General features: G+C 34.8%; 1 protein-coding gene across 2 annotated transcripts in view; it reads left to right on the top strand.

The window, feature by feature from the left end:
* LOC138336937 (protein Wnt-5b-like) overlaps window positions 1-13,650 on the top strand; it is a 58,244-nt gene extending 44,594 nt beyond the window's left edge. For both annotated transcript variants that reach the window (XM_069286570.1, XM_069286569.1), the window contains one exon: window positions 9,666-13,650. In XM_069286570.1, the coding sequence (XP_069142671.1) occupies window positions 9,666-10,127 (462 nt within the window). In that variant the 3' untranslated portion in view covers window positions 10,128-13,650. The remainder of the gene's footprint in view (window positions 1-9,665) is intronic.
* Window positions 13,651-14,994: the final 1,344 nt, after the last annotated feature.

Below are 14,994 nucleotides of genomic sequence, written 5' to 3'. Positions count from 1 at the left end.
AAAATTTAAACTGGGGTTAGCACGTGTCTAGGGTGGGTTAACTCATTTGTATCTTGTAGCGATCAGCAGCGATAAGCGGAAAGGTTGGGGTGATATCCGAATGGAGGTGGGGCTTGAGGTAGGGGTCGGGTTAGGGAGGGAATCAACATTTATCTTCAAACTTATTTAGATTTCAATTGTCTGACATACAACTAAAATGTTGAAAAGGTATAATGACCACCATCACCACTACCGACATCACTGTCAACATGAACACAAACACAGAACACCTGCAGACAAAACAAGAAATTTTATGTTGCTCCCATTTCATGATAGTAAAAGGCAATTTAATTTGGTGTCTTATACAAGCAAGACTGTCCGACAATGACGTTATTATCTAACGTTCAGAATCATCGCCATCATCACCAATATTGTTGACGATAATGATTAAACAAAAGCTGCCATATATTATTTTTATTTATTCAACCTTATCAAGTGTAGCAACGACTCATCACACCGTTCGTTAGTTTACCACGTCTTTTCTGCTAGAAGCAGATTTCATGTTTTCGATCAGTCATTTAGAAGTTTTATATAACACAGTTTTCAAGATATTCTGTCGCACCTTTTGGTGTCCATCTTTACAGGTGGAAATATATACAGCTAGATGGCTTCAAGATATTCTATTTGTGGCATCGGATAGGTGTCCCCATTCCCTCATGAACCGGTTGTTTTCTAATGTTCTTTTGGTACTATTCTTTGAACATCCATGTCTCTCAGCAGACATCCTCAAATTAGACGTTTTAATTCACGCCATGTGTTGTTTAATTAAAGTGTAAACGCTGAATAATTTATTGTCAGGCAACTTGGAAAATTTTAGATAACAAAACCAATCAGGTTCAATATCTATTCAGATTTTTATATTTCGGAATCGAACGCAGCTGATAATGCCTTCTTAGCGCATGCTCCATCGTGAATTCACGTGCCAGCTTAGTCCTTGACCTCTACAAATACTATCAGCCACGGGAGATAAATCTGACATGAATCTTTATAGGAGAGAAATAATAACGATCATAAAACGAATCTCAATATTTTCCAGGTCGGCATCCCTCGAGGGATTGACGATCTATAGATTAATGCCGAGGTGTCAAAATCGGACCGGCCCTGCACATTCAATGGATTTTTCCGCGCGACTGCCCAGTTGAAATTATCTTTCCACTTAACTAGATTCACTACTGCGGCAGACCCGAGATTTAAGCTTCCACCTCGGAACGGGATCCATGTTTAGCGTTTCCATGCCGGAAAAAGCTGCAGCTTGTCTGTAAACCTATCCGTAACCTAATACAGTGTGTGTAGGAGTCCAGATGTTGATATGTATTCAGAGTAGAGACCGGGAAGAAAATTCGATTACTAGATATATGTTTGATTTTTAAATACAGTAAGCATAACAACTAGCAACCAACACCTTTAAAATTTAATACGAAATCAGGAAACCATCGTATGAAAAATTAAAAAAAAAATGAGTGAGTGAGTGAGTGATTTATTGATTGAATAAATGAATTACTGACTGGATATTCATGAATGAACGAACGAAAGAACAAATGAATGAATTTCACTGAATGAATGAATCCACTAATTAATGTTGGCAATCACAGTCTGGACTTGCATTCAGATAATAAAGCTCCCTACATTATATTTTCAAAGTTAACCTTAAAATGGCATGTAAAGTTGTATATTTTCCCTATCTTCTAAACGTTATTTGGGAAAGTTACGACTCTAATATCGTGCCCAAGGTCCTAGGCATATCTATAGTGAGCGGGTATGGCAGCCGTTACATTGGACAGTGCTCCTAATTATCTCATGGGAATGCTCACATGGACAAAAATTTCGGAGTGTCACCAATCAGGGACACCTAAAATATTACCACCTTGCGAAATTGTTTGTCTCTTATCTCTTATATAGCAAACTTATGTGGATTAGAAGTAAACTTTAATAGAAAAGGTGTTTTTCAGACGATGAATTTGCATTTTCACACATATATCTTCACCACGACGGTAATATCTCGTTTTCGGCGGACTGTGAAACACGATCGCTGCTAAAGATACCATTTTATGAATTTCTCCATTTATCTTAAATCGACAAATTAAAAGTTATTGCTCGGGTGCTATTACAGAACAAGCACTGGCGCGTGGCTAAATATAGCCAGACTTTGTCACACATCACAGAAGGGGGGAAAGTCGCAAATCCCTGTATTATTCATAACATGATAAAAGGCTATCTGATATAAAATGTATGTTTTGTTTCCTCTGTCACAAAGAGAATGTGAATTCTCCGGGGATAGTTTTAAGATCGGTGAATGAGTACAAATTGCAGATGTGATTATCTGCGTTCTAAATAATTAACAGTAATTTACTGAATATGCCTAACGCATTTGCGTGTTTGTCGCTCAATGTACTGGACCGAATAAAACAAGACAAAAGCATATACTCTTTCACCTTATATATAGGCCCATCTGCTGATTAAAAATGAATAGTTTTCTGTAAATACATATATCTACATACCGGACGGACTTATTATGAACCTATTGACGTTTGAAAAATTATGCTTCTTTTGACAGAATTCAAAAGAAATATCATATTCATCTTAAGTGCAAAAACATGTCGATATCCTTTAGAGAATTATTAAAGGAATGTACTCTTTCTCATATTTGAATTTTCCAGACATATGTTTGAAAAGCTATTTTCTATCTTAACAATGGGATGTCAAATATAAACAGATTAAAAGCCTGTGACCCCTATGGAATATAATGTATTGTATGACTGAAATTTACTTAATTGTTAAAGCTATCACATATACGTATTGTACTTCTTAAAAGTCATTACAAAATATTTTGACTGTATAAAAACGCTGATGAAAGAGCTAATAATTGCTTTACGTCTTTTATCATAGCATCATAAATTTATATATCTGTAACGTGACACAGGAGAATACCGAATAGACAGATTTGTTTCAGAAAGTGTGTCCTTAATGTGTTTTTAGTGCAGAAAATCACAAACCATAGTGTCAGAAGCTTGTGAGATAATAATTCTGTTCAAAACGTTTATACATATGTAATTCAGCTCTACCTCTGATAAGACCATTTAAACAAATTAGTGTGTAAGCGGTAGTTATTTTACAAATGATAACCTCCATTTTATACATTAAATCATCATGGTCGACGGTCCCTCATACAAATTGACTAGCCTACAATAAATAGGTCATAATTCATCTTTTGAATTTTTTGTGAAGAATGAATTTAAATCCCCGACAGAAACTTATCTGTGTTGGTTTATTGAAAAATAGGACAAGATAGCGAAACGATCCATAAGTCATTTCGTCCCCCGCTGTGGAACGACTCAAAATATCAACACAGCACCTGTGTGTGTGTAAAAAATGTGGAAAAAACACGGAGTCAACTAATTTACTACCTAATAGGATTTATAAACTGGTACTTAGCTGTGTTATTTTTATAGCTTACTTCTCATTTATCATGAACTGCTACTCTTTCATTGATCCGAAACGTTTGGTGAAATCTATGTACAAAATGTGTACGACTGATTTCATTTTCTGAAAACTGCTGTGGAAACGATCCACTGCTAACAATTGATGGATTATTTTAAAAGAAAATGTAAATCAAAATGTTTGATTTTTACTACAGTATGAAGTTTTAGTTTATTTCTTTCTATGGGGAAAGCGGTACATCAAGCATAAATTGATAAAATCATTTGCATTTAAGCATGTAATGTATATTCATATATAATTTATAAGTTCTAGGCACAAGTTAAAATATTCATCACTGTTTGACCAAAGTGTATTAAAAAGAAACCTACACGAATTCGAATAAACTACTATTAACAATATATTTGCAATAATGCAAGAATATGACCTAAAATATGTGTGCGAAAGAGAAGTTTTAAAAATGTCGACTTGTTATGTAAAATAATTGTGTTGTCCAGCTTGAGTACATAAACCACCATGACATATCACCCTGACAGAGTTGGTAGTTATCGTCTGCTCGTCAACTAAACACCATTGTGGTTTTAATGATATGTATTGGGTCGGGGAGAGAAAAAGAGATATATCATAATTAAAATAACTCAGTGGCACGAATGAATAGATTGAACACACCCAAGTTATGACAAATTGACAAATAACGGAATCATTGAAATTATTTTATTATGCAAGAAATATGTGATCAAAATAATTCTATTGATACGAGTTATTGTATACACACACAGGGATGATCGACCAAGTATAAAGCGGTTCTTGTGATTAAAATGACCATATATACCCCGGCTGTTTGAGAAAAACTAATTTTATATTTCCTCTATTTTGGGTTTTCTTACAAATAGACACAACACGAAACATGCACACACCATGTCGCATTCAATATAATCACTCAACGAACCAACATAAACAAGTTTAAACATTTTCGTTAAAATTAAAACTACACACAGGTAGATAAAATGACCATGAGAACAGTGACGTCGGTTTGTCTTATTGGCCATTTTAAGCCGAACTATTGATGATAGCCATCCCATCAATCTTACGTGCCTGTGGTCATTTATTACCCTCGATTTGTCTCGCGGCGGAAGCTCGTGCTTCAGGGCAGACAAAATTACCATCTACACTACTTACCCGGTGATAAATGAACGCTGTCTGCGTAAAATGGAAAAATAAACATTGTGACAACAATCTACATGGCTGAAACACTTACACGAGAGATAAATGTCCCCTTGTTAGTGTTATTATGATGTAACTTCAACAAGTCTCTTTAAATGCTAAGCTAAATCTTGGGGTATAAAAGGGTGCATCTGAGCAGACGAACAAATTTATGGCGGGGAAGTTATTTCATTCTTTTTCATTTGTGTAATCGTCATCGTTGATTGTTTTCAACAATGAATGAATCTATGTTGAATTATGCTCTTAAACTTCCTATCATTTTTTTTCAAAGTAGACAATTCTGACACCAACTCATGAGTTATTCTAAAAAGATTACATATATGTAATCAACTTAGAATAGTTAATAATCTGATATGGAAACTGCTATCAGTATTTAGTGAGTATACGGTTCTCTTTAAGACTTTTCCGATAACAAAAATTAGTATTAAGATAGGTATTGTGTTAAAATAATTAAAACTCTACATAATACATAATAGCCGCTGTGTACAAGATTAAGTAAAATATCAACGCCCCATACAACCTCGTCTGCCATTGATAGTTATCCTCAGACATTCCGCACCACTCAGAAGCATTTAAAACACGTGTTTTTCAGAGAGTAAGCTATGGGATGACTTTCAGCTAACACCTACTGTGAATTTATCCAATAAAGCAGCGTATCTTTTCATAATAAACACACTGGTTGTTATTTTTTTTGACGTTCTGGTAATGAAAATGATTTTATGAATCATGTCTAGAAATTAACGTTATAGTGTATCGTCCCTCCCGAGAGGCTCGGAGTGGTGATTAGATGTAACGAGATTGACTCTGGGTATATCCCTAATGCTGGCTATAGGAGAGAAACTCGTTATTTGTTATGTTGGATCGCCTAATTATACAATTTATTACTTTCAGGTCATTAACATAATTGGTTACGGGTCAAACCAAAACTTTAAGAAATATGTAATTTGGTTGGAAGAGGAGAGCGGAATGTTTAGTCAGAAAGATATATTTATCCTGCACGCGGCGAGCGTCAAGATTTATTTACTTTTGGGAATGTAATGAATACATGTACATAAGGGATAAAGATACGTGCCTACGGTTTACTCACAGTTGTAAAACGGATTAGCTCCTGTCAATTAAACAGAATTGGGTAGATGCTTTTTCCACAGTATCTCCCAACTTTTCCATAGTACAACACAGACCAGGAGGGATGGGTGGGATATATTGGGAAACCCTTTAGAGAATAATGATAACTGTTCTCTCAATCATAGTCTCTGGCTATATTAGATTGTAAAGTTACGTTACTTAGGATTAACACTGCGGGTGAATCCATTCAGGGAATACAATGAGTTTATTTCATTGCAGAATTTTTGTATTCATATGTAGCCTTTGAAATGTAATCAAACTCAATGCTTTTGTTATCGTTTGAGTAAATTATCAGAGAAACATCTTAATCTGTATCAGGAATGTTCATTGTTCATACAATGCTATTGTTCCTGTACTTACGATTCGATTCCAAGGAAAACTTTGTAGCCATATTTATTGAAATAGTGTAATATCAACTAAACATATTTGTCTTGCAACACTTCCCATCATATATGACATTCCAGTCTAACAATTATTGGGTTTGACATTAAATTGTAAAATAGACTTCGAGATGATGAAATGCAGCATGCTATGTGAAATAGACATTGCTATTTATTCACGTCCAAATTTCACTCCTGAGTGCATGACAGCCGATTCACGTTTGCCACTTAAACCAAACCTAAAATTCACGTTATAATCAATCATGAATGCAACCTTACTTAAGATTAGCAAGTTCTTTTTCTCGCCGATATTTCTCGAATCTTCAAACACCCTCTCCGAGCAGCCATTGATAGGTCTGAACTGTGTTGATACATGCCTTCGACGTGCTAGCTTTGATCGAGCGAACATGTTAAATTGACGACAGACGAAAACACTAACCATATGTATTCTCCTTAGAGAGACCTAATGATTGCCTCTAATTTGGGTCTAACATAGCGTGTTACATCGCCATGCATGCCCTGTGCTCAGGGTCAGGCAGATGGCTACCATATTGTGTAATTTGAAAACATCCGCTCTGTTCTCGTTCCCGCTTTGCTCTTATTTCCAGCATCCAATGCGCACACATGCACGGTAAAGTAATGCAATAAATAGAATGATTATAGATTCGTCTGATACACACTTGCTTTATAATGAAAAAAATATGTGATTTTTTATTGTACGGGTAATGCACAAACGTCCACGTGTACTTGTATATGATGAAGCAGAAGGTATGTCTGACGTCACGTCCTGTTTTTTGAGAAGATTTTATTTTAAAGAAAAACTCATTAAAATACAATTTTCATGTCATTCCGTTTCAACTTTAAGATTTTTCAAAAGGTAATTTGTAAGGTAAATTTGTACATCGAGTAGCAATGTCGATATCATCATTCCAAATTTCTCGATATGGGATTTTTGTTATTTAAACTAATTTTTCTTTGAAAATGTATATATGAAACTACAGGAACTGAATTAGCAACGTGACTTAAACGATTTTCAAGTCGTTTTTATTACTATCGAGTTTACATGTATGGTCATTTGATTTGCTATGACAACTGATCGCCACCTATCGGTCATCATTTGTAACTACTGCGGATAACTAATTAAATTTAACAGATTATTGTAACAAGAACTACGGTAAAAGGTTTGCCATTAGCAAGGTATAGCCACAAAATTTTATTAGTATAACTATGAAAAATTTTAATTCTGAAATACCCTAATTTTTGTCGGGTGATACAAATCAAAATGGTTATCTGTTAAGCCTTGGCATGGGTCAGAGAATTTTATTACCTAAAATTGGTAGTAATAGGTGAGATGTCATTCAGTGGACGATAAAATGAATGTAGTTTGTTTTGCCTACAAGATCCATCCCGATAACCTTCACTTAACATGACTTTTTTGATTGACTATGATTTACGAGAATCAATGATAAAAATCTCTTTGATAGAATATTCTGATGGAATTTTCTTTTCAGTATTTGTGAGATTCGTGTCGGTAATATACGCATGTTTATTTTATAACGTGTTAGACGGTGTTTGTTCGCATTTAAATCACCATACATTAGCTTGCGCCAAGTCGTCAACCCCGGCGGGGAAACTCGACAGTACAGGGTCAGTCGGTTTTTATGACATAAATGTTTTGGGCATTAGTTGGGACCCACCAGTCCATTTTATGTTTGCAATCACACGTTTTTACGATAAGAAATAACTGTTATACAGTTGAATGAGTGGCCAAAGGGCAATATTAATATCCCAGTCTAGATCTTGCAGAAGGTGTATCACTATTCACTAGAAACCATATATGATATTTGTTTCTGGATAAATACGCTTGAATGCATATTTTATTTACTTAGAAATAAAAGAATATGTGTATATTAACCTGTGTTTTTATAACCAATTCATTTCCATATTAAGCTGATATGACTTGTACAGGCCACACAGTTTCAGCTCCAGGCGGCTATGGTTTAGTGCCCACGAGTTATGCCCCTTGATCCATTTACCGATAATGATGTCCAGCACATAAATGGTGTTCAGCACATAAATGGTGTTATAAAAACGGTCATTATGATAAAACCCGTTAGGAATTTCGAATATTTATATACGATTATAAAATGTTTTGATAAATGCGCCTTCTGTTGAACTTTAGTGGATTTGATTATATGCTTTCCTCTGCCCACAAACCACAAAATCGGCCTAATAGGGTTGCGGTTTTAGTTGTGTTTTTACTTGTTCATATATTTCATTATTACATAAAATACGTTTTTTTCTGTTCTGTGGCTAAGTACATGTGTATATTCAGTCAAAGTCGGTCAAAATATTTGCACATCAATGAAAGAAACGAGGAAAAATTCATATCGCGTTTGTATAAAGTACATTTACATCAGCTATTGAACGTGTCTTTTGAAAATGGCTCGTAAAGGATTTCCCAGACAGGATTTTGACACATAAAAGGCAAATCAAAGTTATTAGGTCAGGAATAATATAGAAATTTCAAACTGACTCTGAAAATAATGTTCGTTAAACAAATCTTAAAAAAAGTTTCACCCGCTTTGCCATTAATCATGTAGTTTCTTTCCCAACCTTTTTACATATTCTGTTAAGGAACTGACATATTTTAACGATTCTGATTTCCTGTGGATATTGATAAATTTAATATTCAACAGACATGCCTCCGGCTATTTCACACCTGGCCAATACGTAAATACATTTTACTGTAAATAAAGTCTTAATCTGGCTTGTTTACAACTCAAGAAAACCCATTACAGAAAGTGATGAGAAAAATACATAAATATATTTTAAGATTGTGACTTGTGATTGGGGGCACGTGCGGTTTACTTATTACCGTGTATACTAGTCACACCTGCAACGTCTCTGAAAGTAGGAATGAAACCGATTTCAACAGATTGACATATGGTGAAGTTTTCCCAAAAAGACATTTCGGTAGTGTCAGTTGTCAACTAAACAGAACACATTAGCTGATTGCCTCTAAAACATGCATATGAAACCTTGATATAATATTCATAGGAGACCCAAGGCCAATGACCGTCTTAGGGAGGTAGTATAGCCTATTCATCATGATAATTAGAAATCATAATACATTGTATACTGGCCGTCCTAGACAGGTAGTGAAACCTTACTTTTAAAGGTCATTTGATATCATAGGACATTGGTCGCCTAAGAGTCTATAAGGACCATTGGAGATCCTAGGGTATATTGTTGCCTGAATTAGCAAAGGGTTTTGTTAACGAGTGAAACGTTCGAATTCGTAATTGGTGATATAATATTAATTTGTCCTACCCGTTTTATATTTGTGCCCAATAGATTCATTATTTTTATAGTTTACGTTTTAAGATTTGTGACTAGGTTTATATGAGATCGAAGCTAAGTGTCTTTGTTGACTAATTCGTTTATTTTTGTGTTTTACAGGCAGTGTATAACTACGCCAAGGTATCGTGTAAATGTCACGGCGTTTCCGGTTCCTGTAGTCTTACCACGTGTTGGCAACAACTTCCCAGCTTCCGGGATGTTGGGAACCGCCTAAAGGACAGATATGATGGAAGCTGTGAGGTCCGCTTCAATAGAAGGGGAACAAAATTGAAGAGAAAAATTCAGAAATACAACAAACCAACTAAAGAGGATATTATATATTTAGACGAGTCTCCGGACTACTGTAATGCTAATCGTACAACCGGAAGTCTAGGGACAGTAGGTCGCGAGTGTGATAGAGACTCAGAAGGCATGGGCGGATGTGATCTCATGTGTTGTGGACGGGGCTACAATACATTCAAACGGAAACTCGTCGAAAGGTGTCACTGTAAATTTTATTGGTGTTGCTATGTGAAATGCAAATCCTGTGAAAGAGAGATTGATGTACACACTTGTAAGTGAAAAAATAACGTGATAAGTTTGAATCCTTTTACCTCCGATCAACGTTCCGTGTAGTGCTTGCATATCAAGAGAAATATTACTGTGTGGATGACCTATATCAAATCAATGCTTCAAATTTGTGAAGATGAATTTTACTTGTGAAATTGAACAACAGAAACTTCAACTTGTAAGTACTGCGACGGGAAGTGAAGATCTTAGTTTGATTTTGTAATCAATGGACATTAACGATTTTGTGGTCAATGAAAACATTGTAATTCATCAATGTGGTCGGGAACCGAAGTGTGTCGAGCTGAAAATCACAAGAAAGGATGTTGCATGCAGAAACCGGAAGCGGAAATGTAAATGGTTTAAAACCACGCGACAGGAGTTACATAACAGAATCATGTTGTGTCGAAATCAGTGTGTGCTTTCTAGGACACGTTAAAAATAACAAGTGCTGCATCATGTGACACTGGTGCAGATCTCTCAGGGGCTGCCGTACTCTGCAATATCGCGCATGCGCAGTTATATCCACAGATTTATGTTTGTAGAGCTGTATTGATATATACTTGTATATATATAATCTGAAAATTGCCGTGGATTTTTTCTTGAAAATGCAAGAATATTTTCTTGATTGGAATTGCGCATGTGCAAACGCTCTTCACGGAAGACCTTTTACAGGATATATGTCTCAAGCATCATATCACGATTCGCATGCGTATGACATTTAGATAATAAATAATATTTGTAATTCCCATATTTCACAGAATATTTCGTATCACATGTAAATAATATTGATGTGTATTGCACTTTGAATATATATATATTTATTACGCAATTTTCATTCAAGTTGATATGACAAAACTTACTGAGAAAAATGATTATATATATTTGTTCATGTCAAAAGAAAGTCATTTCACTTTGAACGTTAGATGTAAATAGAGTCGATACATGATGTGATACTTTTAATAGATGACCATTGTTATAGTTTATCATTGAATTTTCTTATCATCGTACTCATTTATTGTACAACAATGATTTAAAATTCCTTCAGTAGATTGACACTTTCTATAAAATAGTGCTAAATACAGACTGATTTGGAGATTGGCTTAAAAATTGAAAAATCAGAAGATATCTTCTGGGAAAGATGTTTTATTTGTTTTGAACTGTTCCAAATGATCATTTTGGATACGTGTTGCTTTTGTGGTTTTCATTTAGGTAACCGTTGAACACTGTTACTTTTCAAAATTTGGCGTTTGACATAATGAAAGTAGGTCCATTGTTACATTCGATGTATATTGTGTCTTTACGTTATGTAGAAGTATCTTCTCTTGTGAGTAAGACTTGCGTGTTAAGTTTTTTGTGTGCCAGTATCATCGGTTACTCTTGAAACACAGGTTCCCACCATTAGCTCTTGCATCGCCATTAAGCGGCTTAACCATTCTTGTTCAACCAGACGCTTCAGTTGACACTTTTGGTTTTCACTACTGTAGTCATCAAGAGTCTTGTTGAAAGAGACTGCTTAGCAATTTTATCAAGGAAATTCTTCATTAGGCGAAAACCATTCAACCCACGCATGGTATTGACGTAGCAATGAAAATCTGCTTCCAAGAGTACACAACTGTTTGCAGAGTAAAGGGATTACGTGGTAAAAGTTGTTTGTCTGCTAATTTGAAATAGTCGGTGCGTCTCAATTAGGATACACGATTCAAATGTGTTTACAGTATTTAAAACTTGTAACACACAACGGTAGAATTTAATAACAGCTCTGTATATAATGAGAGAATGAAAAAAAATAGCAAATACAATTTTGACAGAAAAAACTTTGTCAATGGTTAAGATTTTAAATATGAATATTATTAACCGAAAGCGACCTTTAAACAATAAATGAAAGATCTTTCTCGTAAGAAATCCACCGTGAAAACATCAACTCACAATAGCATGAGGGATACGTATGTAAAACAGTATGATTGATCTGTTCCTAAGTCGGCATGAATACCAAATCTCTATTTCCCTTATATATAGACAATATTGCATTAAATCACATTTTGCGAGATAGTTGATTAAGATATTATGGATATCATTATCTAGCTAAGCACTAAATCACTGTTTACGACAGAAAGCATTTATATAATATCATAAATGGGTCCTTAAACTTGTCAACTGTGCAGTGTTTAGAGTTACTTTATGACAGATTTTGACAGATTATCTTCTCACTTGTGCATTAGCGAGAGAGCGTTTTGATTACGGTTATATTAGATTGTTTTGAACGTATGCATATTTTATTTTGCTTCTGCGTCTAGGGTATTGAAATATTTGAGCCAAAATCTGAAAAATAAATGAATCATACAATTGAGAAAACAAGTTAAAATTTAGAAGGCACATTCCTTAGTTACCACTCTCACCATGGGATGATCGATCTGATTATCAATCTTCACTTGACGTAATGCCGACCAATCATAATTTTAGAATACGTGTACATTAAGTTTACGTCACTGACCTGACACGTAATTTGGAACACATGCTTAATGAAGGGATGTCAATCGGAGTATAATAAACTAGTGTCACGTGTAATTTATTAAAGGTTTTCAACGACTTGATGAAAATATCAAATAAATGTCATGTTGTATTGGTATTATTGTCACTTATTACAGTCAATTGTGTTTATGAACATGATCTATAATATGACTCTCTATGACCGTAAATTACTTAAAAGATATGTTTTCAAAAAATCTTACCACGTCATTTTTCATTTATGATGTCACGCATAGTCAAATCTAGTATCACTCTGTGAAATATATATAGACATTATTTGCAAAAAACCCCAACTTACTTGCTCTCCCAAACAAATGACAAAGTAAATTTGTAAGAACAGATAAATATATTTTACAAAAGGTGGACGGTCATAAAAGGATATGTTTTAGTTAAAAATATAGACAACACTAATCTGTTATAAGGACAAATTACAAAAATGCATCTTTACTTTAGTAATTTCGATGATACAATTTTAGAGTTAAATGGAGGTCCGTTAATTCTTGTATCTTCGTTAAGTCTTTCATGACAATAGAAAGTTCGCACATAGCTTCTTACATCAATATTTTGTCAGCATGGTTGTCGTTGGCGACCAGCGTTTTTCGGCCAGTATAGTGTAGCCGAGTAATACACGTAAAATAAAAATGTAGATACGTTTTATGGGTAGGGGTATCGATAAGAAAGCTGTTTATTTTTTTGAATACCTTTTCAAATATATTTGATATAAGGAAACTCTGTTAAACGCTGAAAATTATTTAAAGTTATCACTAATTTTCACAGTAACCAGAAAGTATAAGTTAATTACAGTGTCATTTCGAGGGTTAACCAGAAAACCTGTGTATTGTTTTCACAAACAATAAGCCATGATAAATTGCTGGAAATATTTCAGAATATTAAAGGAACATGTTTGAGATATTTTAACATGCCTTCCATTAGGCTTTTATGGAAGGTATGCATCACATGTATTTCTATTGAAATGGAAGAATAAATGTTTTTCATTACATATATAGAATTGTTTTTGTTATACTTTATTGGTTTATGCTTCTTTGGACTTCACTAAAAATGAACTGGTCTGTGCTTTTGATTGTTTGTTTGTTTGATTAATTAACGTCCTATTAACAGCTATGGTCATGTAAGGACGGCCTCCCATGTATGCGGTGTGTTGCGTGTATGTTGTGTGAGGTGTGTGTTTTGGGAGACTGCGGTATATTCGTGTTGTGTCTTCTTGTATAGTGGAACTGTTGCCCTTTTATAGTGCTATATCACTGAAGCAAGCCGCCGAAGACGCCAAGCAACACACCCCACCCGGTCACATTATACTGACAACGGGCGAACCAGTCGTCCCACTCCCTTTTGAATATTAATGATACGCCAACATGTTCTGCAAATAAAAGTGGATACAGAGAGTTTAAGACAATTTATATTACTCAAGGATAAAGTATATAAATAACAGCAATTTCTAGTGTACGAGAATATCCCATGCACAGAAGCCACAACAATAGCACAAAGGAACTCTTCCTAAAACCAAACTATTTTGTCTATTGTCCGTCCATAAACAATTAGTTTTTTTAGAAGTATGATGTCCACATTGTTTGATAAAAGGCGACTAAATTTAGGATATTATTTTCATTCTTCCTGCCTTTTTTTCTTACATCTCTCTTGACACGTCTCAATTTTACCTGGATTGGAGCGTTAGACTCTGAAACAAAAAATGGTTCTGTCCTCTGGGCGATCAACACCATAGTCAGCATATATTGAGTGGGGCGACTGGTTTGTCCGTTGTCAGTATGTGACGTAGTAAGATGTGCAATCCGGTGACAGTGGCGGTGTGCTTTAGTCAAATAGCACTGTAAAAAAGACAGAAATTTTCAATATTGCAGAGACACAGCACGACCATACCACAGCCTCCCAAAATATACAGACATTTACACAAACACATTGGTGAGTCCATCTTTCAATAGGATGCAATTAAACCAGCCAGGGATCTTTATCAATTTCATTTTAAGACCGATGAGAAACATAATTGATAGTAATACAGGCATTTGAAAGATATGGTTTGCGTTTCATTTTATCAATTGACAATGTAAAGGAAAGAAACGCAAATGAGTTTTCATTTTACACTTAATCATTCAATAGTTGGATTTTTATAAAACGTGAAGATGCGTTTTGATTTCACAGCTCAAATGAAACTACTAACAATATAAAACACGTCACGAAGTTACGTCCAGAGTCCCCTGCAGTATTATTTATTGGAAAAAAATATGTTGGCACATCAGATGCATTTTGCAATTCTATTTTAAGAATGAACCTTAATTTTCTCGTAATAAGTCGCTTAATGACTGAACACTGTAAACAA

The sequence above is a fragment of the Argopecten irradians genome, chromosome 12, assembly GCF_041381155.1.
Source record: "Argopecten irradians isolate NY chromosome 12, Ai_NY, whole genome shotgun sequence".
Taxonomy (NCBI): domain Eukaryota; kingdom Metazoa; phylum Mollusca; class Bivalvia; order Pectinida; family Pectinidae; genus Argopecten; species Argopecten irradians.
Note: the sequence above shows the minus strand (reverse complement) of the source record. Positions and strands in the feature narration are given on the sequence as shown.